Source organism: Bombina bombina, chromosome 8 (assembly GCF_027579735.1).
Source record: "Bombina bombina isolate aBomBom1 chromosome 8, aBomBom1.pri, whole genome shotgun sequence".
Taxonomy (NCBI): domain Eukaryota; kingdom Metazoa; phylum Chordata; class Amphibia; order Anura; family Bombinatoridae; genus Bombina; species Bombina bombina.
Genome location: NC_069506.1, coordinates 343,597,505 through 343,609,885, shown reverse-complemented (window position 1 = coordinate 343,609,885; position 12,381 = coordinate 343,597,505). Strand labels below are relative to the sequence as shown.

At 32.7% G+C, this 12,381-nt stretch overlaps 1 protein-coding gene across 1 annotated transcript in view; it reads left to right on the top strand.

Moving 5' to 3' along the window:
* The window catches only part of GRIK4 (glutamate ionotropic receptor kainate type subunit 4), a 777,161-nt gene that overhangs the window by 489,085 nt on the left and 275,695 nt on the right, over nucleotides 1-12,381 (top strand). The window contains exon 8 of the mRNA XM_053691193.1: nucleotides 1,900-2,052. Within this exon, the coding sequence (XP_053547168.1) occupies nucleotides 1,900-2,052 (153 nt within the window). The remainder of the gene's footprint in view (nucleotides 1-1,899; nucleotides 2,053-12,381) is intronic.

Below are 12,381 nucleotides of genomic sequence, written 5' to 3'. Positions count from 1 at the left end.
AACCCCCGCTTGGGTTGGATGAAGATGTTGGAGCCAGGACGGATCGGTGATACCTGGATGGTGAAGACAAGGTAGGAAGATCTTCAGGGGCTTAGTGTTAGGTTTATTTAAGGGGGGTTTGGGTTAGATTAGGGGTATGTGGGTGGTGGGTTGTAATGTTGGGGGGGGGTATTGTATGTGTTTTTTTTACAGGCAAAAGAGCTGAAATTCTTGGGGCATGCCCCGCAAAGGGCACTGTTCAGGGCTGGTAAGGTAAAAGAGCTTTTAACTTTTTTAATTTAGAATAGGGTAGGGAATTTTTTATTTTGGGGGTCTTTGTTATTTTATTAGGGGGCTTAGAGTAGGTGTAATTAGTTTAAAATTGTTGTAATAATTTTCTGATGTTTGTAAATATTTTTTTATTTTTTGTAACTTAGTTCTTTTTTATTTTTTGTACTTTAGCTAGTTTATTTAATTGTATTTATTTGTAGGAATTGTGTTTAATTAATTTATTGATAGTGTAGTGTTAGGTTAATTGTAGGTAATTGTAGGTAGTTTATTTAATTAATTTATTGATAGGGTAGTGTTAGGTTTAATTATATCTTAGGTTAGGATTTATTTTACAGGTAAATTTGTTATTATTTTAACTAGGTAACTATTAAATAGTTCTTAACTATTTAATAGCTATTGTACATGGTTAAAATAATTACAAAGTTGCCTGTAAAATAAATATTAATCCTAAAATAGCTATAATATAATTATAATTTATATTGTAGCTATATTAGGATTTATTTTACAGGTAAGTATTTAGCTTTAAATAGGAATAAGTTATTTAATAAGAGTTAATTAATTTCGTTAGATTTAAATTATATTTAAGTTAGGGGGGTGTTAGTGTTAGGGTTAGACTTAGCTTTAGGGGTTAATCCATTTATTATAGTAGCGATGAGCTCCAGTCGTCAGATTAGGGGTTAATAATTGAAGTTAGGTGTCGGCGATGTTAGGGAGGGCAGATTAGGGGTTAATACTATTTATGATAGGGTTAGTGTGGCGGGTTAGGGGTTAATAACTATATTATAGTAGCGGTGCGGTCCGCTCGGCAGATTAGGGGTTAATAAGTGTAGGCAGGTGTCGGCGACGTTGTGGGGGGCAGATTAGGGGTTAATAAATATAATATAGGGGTCGGCGATGTTAGGGCAGCAGATTAGGGGTACATAGGGATAACGTAGATTGCGGCGGTTTACGGAGCGGCAGATTAGGGGTTAAAAAAAATATGCAGGGGTCAGCGATAGCGGGAGCGGCAGATTAGGGGTTAATAAGTGTAAGGTTAGGGGTGTTTAGACTCGGGGTACATGTTAGAGTGTTAGGTGCAGACGTAGGAAGTGTTTCCCCATAGGAAACAATGGGGCTGCGTTAGGAGCTGAACGCTGCTTTTTTGCAGGTGTTAGGTTTTTTTTCAGCTCAAACAGCCCCATTGTTTCCTATGGGGATATCGTGCACGAGCACGTTTTTGAGGCTGGCCGCGTCCGTAAGCAAAGCTGGTATCGAGAGTTGCATTTGCGGTAAAAATGCTCTACGCTCCTTTTTTGGAGCCTAACGCAGCATTTGTTTGAACTCTCGATACCAGAGTTAAATTTATGGTGCGGCTAGAAAAAAGCCTGCGGAGCGTTAACAGCCCTTCTACCGCCAAACTCCAAATCTAGGCCCTAGTACTTCACACCCCAATGCCCCATTTGCTCCCTGCTTTCCCCTTCTTGGCTCCCTTGAACTCCCCCTCTTATTATAATCTTTCTGATTTTTGTCTGACTTCTTCATCATTGGCTTATTGTCTCCTTACTGTCTCCCTGTTACTTTGTGTAGTTCCTTTCCCCACTGAAGATTCCGGTTGTCCTTTGCTCTGACCTCTCTCCTCTATCTCCCCAGCTCTCTGCTGCATTGCTCTTTGATGCAGTTTATGCTGTAGTGAGTGCAGTGCAGGAACTGAACCGGAGTCAGGAGATTGGCGTGAAACCTCTATCTTGTGGTTCCTCTCAGATCTGGCAACACGGCACCAGCCTCATGAACTACCTGCGAATGGTGAGAAACTGCAGGAGTTTTATTGTTTCTATTTAGTTATTTACAGTCACAATTCTACAACAACCTACTGAAAATCTTAGCTTACTTCTGACTCTCAATACATATTTAAAAGAAGTTTGCTGCTTAGACTGCTGCAATGCATTGTATTTGCTTTTTGTCAGCCAAGGGGTTAATACAATAACTATTTGAATGCCCACATAAATATGACAAGTTGTCATGCAGGAATTACTAAGATAAAAGAATGATACATGTGAGCTAGAGTCTATATTACAGCACTGCATTAGGGGTTAATACAATAAATATGTAAATATTACAGCACTGCATTAGGGGTTAATACAATAAATATGTAAATATTACAGCACTGCATTAGGGGTTAATACAATAAATATGTAAATATTACAGCACTGCATTAGGGGTTAATACAATAAATATGTAAATATTACAGCACTGCATTAGGGGTTAATACAATAAATATGTAAATATTACAGCACTGCATTAGGGGTTAATACAATAAATATGTAAATATTACAAGTTTTCATGAAGGAATTAGTAAGATATAAGAATGATACATGTGAGCTAGAGTCTATATTAAAGCACTGCATTAGGGGTTAATACAATAAATATGTAAATATTACAGCACTGCATTAGGGGTTAATACAATAAATATGTAAACATTACAAGTTGTCATGAAGGAATTAGTAAGATATTAGAATGATACATGTGAGCTAGAGTCTATATTACAGCACTGCATTAGGGGTTAATACAATAAATATGTAAATATTACAGCACTGCATTAGGGGTTAATACAATAAATATGTAAATATTACAGCACTGCATTAGGGGTTAATACAATTAATATGTAAATATCACAGCACTGCATTAGGGGTTAATACAATAAATATGTAAATATTACAAGTTGTCATGAAGGAATTAGTAAGATATTAGAATGATACATGTGAGCTAGAGTCTATATTACAGCACTGCATTAGGGGTTAATACAATAAATATGTAAATATTACAGCACTGCATTAGGGGTTAATACAATAAATATGTAAATATTACAGCACTGCATTAGGGGTTAATACAATAAATATGTAAATATTACAGCACTGCATTAGGGGTTAATACAATAAATATGTAAATATTACAAGTTTTCATGAAGGAATTAGTAAGATATAAGAATGATACATGTGAGCTAGAGTCTATATTAAAGCACTGCATTAGGGGTTAATACAATAAATATGTAAATATTACAGCACTGCATTAGGGGTTAATACAATAAATATGTAAACATTACAAGTTGTCATGAAGGAATTAGTAAGATATTAGAATGATACATGTGAGCTAGAGTCTATATTACAGCACTGCATTAGGGGTTAATACAATAAATATGTAAATATTACAGCACTGCATTAGGGGTTAATACAATAAATATGTAAATATTACAGCACTGCATTAGGGGTTAATACAATTAATATGTAAATATCACAGCACTGCATTAGGGGTTAATACAATAAATATGTAAATATTACAAGTTGTCATGAAGGAATTAGTAAGATATTAGAATGATACATGTGAGCTAGAGTCTATATTACAGCACTGCATTAGGGGTTAATACAATAAATATGTAAACATTACAAGTTGTCATGAAGGAATTAGTAAGATATTAGAATGATACATGTGAGCTAGAGTCTATATTACAGCACTGCATTAGGGGTTAATACAATAAATATGTAAATATTACAGCACTGCATTAGGGGTTAATACAATAAATATGTAAATATTACAAGTTGTCATGAAGGAATTAGTAAGACATTAGAATGATACATGTGAGCTAGAGTCTATATTACAGCACTGCATTAGGGGTTAATACAATAAATATGTAAATATTACAGCACTGCATTAGGGGTTAATACAATAAATATGTAAATATTACACCACTGCATTAGGGGTTAATACAATAAATAAGGAATTAGTAAGACATTAGAATGATACATGTGAGCTAGAGTCTATATTACAGCACTGCATTAGGGGTTAATACAATAAATATGTAAATATTACAGCACTGCATTAGGGGTTAATACAATAAATATGTAAATATTACAGCACTGCATTAGGGGTTAATACAATAAATATGTAAATATTACAGCACTGCATTAGGGGTTAATACAATAAATATGTAAATATTACAAGTTTTCATGAAGGAATTAGTAAGATATTAGAATGATACATGTGAGCTAGAGTCTATATTACAGCACTGCATTAGGGGTTAATACAATAAATATGTAAATATTACAGCACTGCATTAGGGGTTAATACAATAAATATGTAAATATTACAGCACTGCATTAGGGGTTAATACAATTAATATGTAAATATCACAGCACTGCATTAGGGGTTAATACAATAAATATGTAAATATTACAAGTTGTCATGAAGGAATTAGTAAGATATTAGAATGATACATGTGAGCTAGAGTCTATATTACAGCACTGCATTAGGGGTTAATACAATAAATATGTAAATATTACAGCACTGCATTAGGGGTTAATACAATAAATATGTAAATATTACAGCACTGCATTAGGGGTTAATACAATAAATATGTAAAATATTACAGCACTGCATTAGGGGTTAATACAATAAATATGTAAATATTACAAGTTTTCATGAAGGAATTAGTAAGATATTAGAATGATACATGTGAGCTAGAGTCTATATTACAGCACTGCATTAGGGGTTAATACAATAAATATGTAAATATTACAGCACTGCATTAGGGGTTAATACAATAAATATGTAAATATTACAAGTTGTCATGAAGGAATTAGTAAGACATTAGAATGATACATGTGAGCTAGAGTCTATATTACAGCACTGCATTAGGGGTTAATACAATAAATATGTAAATATTACAGCACTGCATTAGGGGTTAATACAATAAATATGTAAATATTACAGCACTGCATTAGGGGTTAATACAATAAATATGTAAATATTACAGCACTGCATTAGGGGTTAATACAATAAATATGTAAATATTACAAGTTTTCATGAAGGAATTAGTAAGATATTAGAATGATACATGTGAGCTAGAGTCTATATTACAGCACTGCATTAGGGGTTAATACAATAAATATGTAAATATTACAGCACTGCATTAGGGGTTAACACAATAAATATGTAAATATTACAAGTTGTCATGAAGGAATTAGTAAGACATTAGAATGATACATGTGAGCTAGAGTCTATATTACAGCACTGCATTAGGGGTTAATACAATAAATATGTAAATATTACAGCACTGCATTAGGGGTTAATACAATAAATATGTAAATATTACACCACTGCATTAGGGGTTAATACAATAAATAAGGAATTAGTAAGACATTAGAATGATACATGTGAGCTAGAGTCTATATTACAGCACTGCATTAGGGGTTAATACAATAAATATGTAAATATTACAGCACTGCATTAGGGGTTAATACAATAAATATGTAAATATTACAGCACTGCATTAGGGGTTAATACAATAAATATGTAAATATTACAGCACTGCATTAGGGGTTAATACAATAAATATGTAAATATTACAAGTTTTCATGAAGGAATTAGTAAGATATTAGAATGATACATGTGAGCTAGAGTCTATATTACAGCACTGCATTAGGGGTTAATACAATAAATATGTAAATATTACAGCACTGCATTAGGGGTTAATACAATAAATATGTAAATATTACAGCACTGCATTAGGGGTTAATACAATAAATAAGGGATTAGTAAGATATAAGAATGATACATGTGAGCTAGAGTCTATATTACAGCACTGCATTAGGCGTTTATACAATAAATAAGGGAATTAGTAAGATATTAGAATGATACACGTGAGCTAGAGTCTATATTACAGCACTGCATTAGGGGTTAATACAATAAATAAGGGAATTAGTAAGATATTAGAATGATACATGTGAGCTAGAGTCTATATTACAGCACTGCATTAGGCGTTTATACAATAAATAAGGGAATTAGTAAGATATTAGAATGATACATGTGAGCTAGAGTCTATATTACAGCACTGCATTAGGCGTTTATACAATAAATAAGGGAATTAGTAAGATATTAGAATGATACATGTGAGCTAGAGTCTATATTACAGCACTGCATTAGGCGTTTATACAATAAATAAGGGAATTAGTAAGATATTAGAATGATACACGTGAGCTAGAGTCTATATTACAGCACTGCATTAGGCGTTTATACAATAAATAAGGGAATTAGTAAGATATTAGAATGACACACGTGAGCTAGAGTCTATATTACAGCACTGCATTAGGCGTTTATACAATAAATAAGGGATCAGTAAGATATTAGAATGATACACGTGAGCTAGAGTCTATATTACAGCACTGCATTAGGGGTTAGTACAATAAATATGTAAATATTACAGCACTGCATTAGGGGTTAATACAATAAATATGTAAATATTACAAGTTTTCATGAAGGAATTAGTAAGATATAAGAATGATACATGTGAGCTAGAGTCTATATTAAAGCACTGCATTAGGGGTTAATACAATAAATATGTAAATATTACAGCACTGCATTAGGGGTTAATACAATAAATATGTAAACATTACAAGTTGTCATGAAGGAATTAGTAAGATATTAGAATGATACATGTGAGCTAGAGTCTATATTACAGCACTGCATTAGGGGTTAATACAATAAATATGTAAATATTACAGCACTGCATTAGGGGTTAATACAATAAATATGTAAATATTACAGCACTGCATTAGGGGTTAATACAATAAATATGTAAATATTACAAGTTTTCATGAAGGAATTAGTAAGATATTAGAATGATACATGTGAGCTAGAGTCTATATTACAGCACTGCATTAGGGGTTAATACAATAAATATGTAAATATTACAGCACTGCATTAGGGGTTAATACAATAAATATGTAAATATTACAAGTTGTCATGAAGGAATTAGTAAGACATTAGAATGATACATGTGAGTTTTCATGAAGGAATTAGTAAGATATTAGAATGATACACGCGAGCTAGAGTCTATATTACAGCACTGCATTAGGGGTTAATACAATAAATATGTAAATATTACAGCACTGCATTAGGGGTTAATACAATAAATATGTAAATATTACAAGTTTTCATGAAGGAATTAGTAAGATATTAGAATGATACACGCGAGCTAGAGTCTATATTACAGCACTGCATTAGGGGTTAATACAATAAATATGTAAATATTACAGCACTGCATTAGGGGTTAATACAATAAATATGTAAATATTACAGCACTGCATTAGGGGTTAATACAATAAATAAGGGATCAGTAAGATATTAGAATGATACACGTGAGCTAGAGTCTATATTACAGCACTGCATTACAGGTCCAGCCTCCCTGCATCTAGTAAATAAAGATTATTATTGTTGTCAGTGTAACATTCTATTCCAATGAAATTGTTAGAAAAAAAAGCAATGGGGCCCATTTACCAAGCTCTGGACGGAGCTCGAGGGCCCGTGTTTCTGGCGAGTGCTGCTCCATAACCTGTCCGGCTGCTCTGAGCAGGCGGACAAACATCACCGAAAATCAACCCGATCGAGTACGATCGGGTTGAATGACACCCCCTGCTGGCGGCCGATTGGCTGCAAATCTGCAGGGTGCAGCGTTGCACCAGCAGCTCACAATGATACATGTGAGCTAGAGTCTATATTACAGCACTGCATTAGGGGTTAATACAATAAATATGTAAATATTACAGCACTGCATTAGGGGTTAATACAATAAATATGTAAATATTACAGCACTGCATTAGGGGTTAATACAATAAATATGTAAATATTACAGCACTGCATTAGGGTTAATACAATAAATATGTAAATATTACAAGTTTTCATGAAGGAATTAGTAAGATATTAGAATGATACATGTGAGCTAGAGTCTATATTACAGCACTGCATTAGGGGTTAATACAATAAATATGTAAATATTACAGCACTGCATTAGGGGTTAATACAATAAATATGTAAATATTACAAGTTGTCATGAAGGAATTAGTAAGACATTAGAATGATACATGTGAGCTAGAGTCTATATTACAGCACTGCATTAGGGGTTAATACAATAAATATGTAAATATTACAGCACTGCATTAGGGGTTAATACAATAAATATGTAAATATTACAGCACTGCATTAGGGGTTAATACAATAAATATGTAAATATTACAGCACTGCATTAGGGGTTAATACAATAAATATGTAAATATTACAAGTTTTCATGAAGGAATTAGTAAGATATTAGAATGATACATGTGAGCTAGAGTCTATATTACAGCACTGCATTAGGGGTTAATACAATAAATATGTAAATATTACAGCACTGCATTAGGGGTTAACACAATAAATATGTAAATATTACAAGTTGTCATGAAGGAATTAGTAAGACATTAGAATGATACATGTGAGCTAGAGTCTATATTACAGCACTGCATTAGGGGTTAATACAATAAATATGTAAATATTACAGCACTGCATTAGGGGTTAATACAATAAATATGTAAATATTACAGCACTGCATTAGGGGTTAATACAATAAATAAGGAATTAGTAAGACATTAGAATGATACATGTGAGCTAGAGTCTATATTACAGCACTGCATTAGGGGTTAATAAAATAAATATGTAAATATTACAGCACTGCATTAGGGGTTAATACAATAAATATGTAAATATTACAGCACTGCATTAGGGGTTAATACAATAAATATGTAAATATTACAGCACTGCATTAGGGGTTAATACAATAAATATGTAAATATTACAAGTTTTCATGAAGGAATTAGTAAGATATTAGAATGATACATGTGAGCTAGAGTCTATATTACAGCACTGCATTAGGGGTTAATACAATAAATATGTAAATATTACAGCACTGCATTAGGGGTTAATACAATAAATATGTAAATATTACAGCACTGCATTAGGGGTTAATACAATAAATAAGGGATTAGTAAGATATAAGAATGATACATGTGAGCTAGAGTCTATATTACAGCACTGCATTAGGCGTTTATACAATAAATAAGGGAATTAGTAAGATATTAGAATGATACACGTGAGCTAGAGTCTATATTACAGCACTGCATTAGGGGTTAATACAATAAATAAGGGAATTAGTAAGATATTAGAATGATACATGTGAGCTAGAGTCTATATTACAGCACTGCATTAGGCGTTTATACAATAAATAAGGGAATTAGTAAGATATTAGAATGATACATGTGAGCTAGAGTCTATATTACAGCACTGCATTAGGCGTTTATACAATAAATAAGGGAATTAGTAAGATATTAGAATGATACATGTGAGCTAGAGTCTATATTACAGCACTGCATTAGGCGTTTATACAATAAATAAGGGAATTAGTAAGATATTAGAATGATACACGTGAGCTAGAGTCTATATTACAGCACTGCATTAGGCGTTTATACAATAAATAAGGGAATTAGTAAGATATTAGAATGACACACGTGAGCTAGAGTCTATATTACAGCACTGCATTAGGCGTTTATACAATAAATAAGGGATCAGTAAGATATTAGAATGATACACGTGAGCTAGAGTCTATATTACAGCACTGCATTAGGGGTTAGTACAATAAATATGTAAATATTACAGCACTGCATTAGGGGTTAATACAATAAATATGTAAATATTACAAGTTTTCATGAAGGAATTAGTAAGATATAAGAATGATACATGTGAGCTAGAGTCTATATTAAAGCACTGCATTAGGGGTTAATACAATAAATATGTAAATATTACAGCACTGCATTAGGGGTTAATACAATAAATATGTAAACATTACAAGTTGTCATGAAGGAATTAGTAAGATATTAGAATGATACATGTGAGCTAGAGTCTATATTACAGCACTGCATTAGGGGTTAATACAATAAATATGTAAATATTACAGCACTGCATTAGGGGTTAATACAATAAATATGTAAATATTACAGCACTGCATTAGGGGTTAATACAATAAATATGTAAATATTACAGCACTGCATTAGGGGTTAATACAATAAATATGTAAATATTACAAGTTGTCATGAAGGAATTAGTAAGACATTAGAATGATACATGTGAGCTAGAGTCTATATTACAGCACTGCATTAGGGGTTAATACAATAAATATGTAAATATTACAGCACTGCATTAGGGGTTAATACAATAAATATGTAAATATTACAGCACTGCATTAGGGGTTAATACAATAAATAAGGAATTAGTAAGACATTAGAATGATACATGTGAGCTAGAGTCTATATTACAGCACTGCATTAGGGGTTAATACAATAAATATGTAAATATTACAGCACTGCATTAGGGGTTAATACAATAAATATGTAAATATTACAGCACTGCATTAGGGGTTAATACAATAAATATGTAAATATTACAAGTTTTCATGAAGGAATTAGTAAGATATTAGAATGATACATGTGAGCTAGAGTCTATATTACAGCACTGCATTAGGGGTTAATACAATAAATATGTAATTATTACAGCACTGCATTAGGGGTTAATACAATAAATATGTAAATATTTCAAGTTGTCATGAAGGAATTAGTAAGATATTAGAATGATACATGTGAGCTAGAGTCTATATTACAGCACTGCATTAGGGGTTAATACAATAAATATGTAAATATTACAGCACTGCATTAGGGGTTAATACAATAAATATGTAAATATTACAGCACTGCATTAGGGGTTAATACAATAAATATGTAAATATTACAGCACTGCATTAGGGGTTAATACAATAAATAAGGGATTAGTAAGATATAAGAATGATACATGTGAGCTAGAGTCTATATTACAGCACTGCATTAGGCGTTTATACAATAAATAAGGGATTAGTAAGATATAAGAATGATACATGTGAGCTAGAGTCTATATTACAGCACTGCATTAGGCGTTTATACAATAAATAAGGGATCAGTAAGATATTAGAATGATACACGTGAGCTAGAGTCTATATTACAGCACTGCATTAGGGGTTAGTACAATAAATATGTAAATATTACAGCACTGCATTAGGGGTTAATACAATAAATATGTAAATATTACAGCACTGCATTAGGGGTTAATACAATAAATATGTAAATATTACAAGTTTTCATGAAGGAATTAGTAAGATATTAGAATGATACACGCGAGCTAGAGTCTATATTACAGCACTGCATTAGGGGTTAATACAATAAATATGTAAATATTACAGCACTGCATTAGGGGTTAATACAATAAATATGTAAATATTACAGCACTGCATTAGGGGTTAATACAATAAATAAGGGATCAGTAAGATATTAGAATGATACACGTGAGCTAGAGTCTATATTACAGCACTGCATTACAGGTCCAGCCTCCCTGCATCTAGTAAATAAAGATTATTATTGTTGTCAGTGTAACATTCTATTCCAATGAAATTGTTAGAAAAAAAAGCAATGGGGCCCATTTACCAAGCTCTGGACGGAGCTCGAGGGCCCGTGTTTCTGGCGAGTGCTGCTCCATAACCTGTCCGGCTGCTCTGAGCAGGCGGACAAACATCACCGAAAATCAACCCGATCGAGTACGATCGGGTTGAATGACACCCCCTGCTGGCGGCCGATTGGCTGCAAATCTGCAGGGTGCAGCGTTGCACCAGCAGCTCACAATAGCTGCTGGTGCAATGCTGAATACGGAGAGCGTATTGCTCTCCGCATTCAGCGAGGTCTGGCGGACCTGATCCGCACTGTCTGATCAGGTCCGCCAGACCTTTGATAAATATCCCCCAATGTATCTTTAGACACTTAAAAGACATTTTATGTCCCTAAATATTCATTTGTTTTTACTCAAATTCAAGTAACTTATTTGCTAACCTCAAAATTGTGTAAAGTATACTTTACAAAAGAACTAAAAAATAATAATTAGTGACTATTTGGGCTTTCATTGCCCCTTAAAGGGACACTGAACCCACATTTTAAGCAACTTTCTAATTTACTCCTATTGTCAATTTTTCTTCATTCTCTTGCTATTTTTATTTGAAAAAGAATGCATCTAAGCTTTTTTTTTGGTTTAGAACTCTGGACAGCACTTTTTTATTGGTGGATGAATTTATCCACCAATCAGCAAAAACAACCCAGGTTGTTCACCAAAAATGGGTCGGCATCTAAACTTACGTTCCTGCATTTCAAATAAAGATACCAGGAGAATGAAGAAAATTTGATTATAGGAGTAAATTAGAAA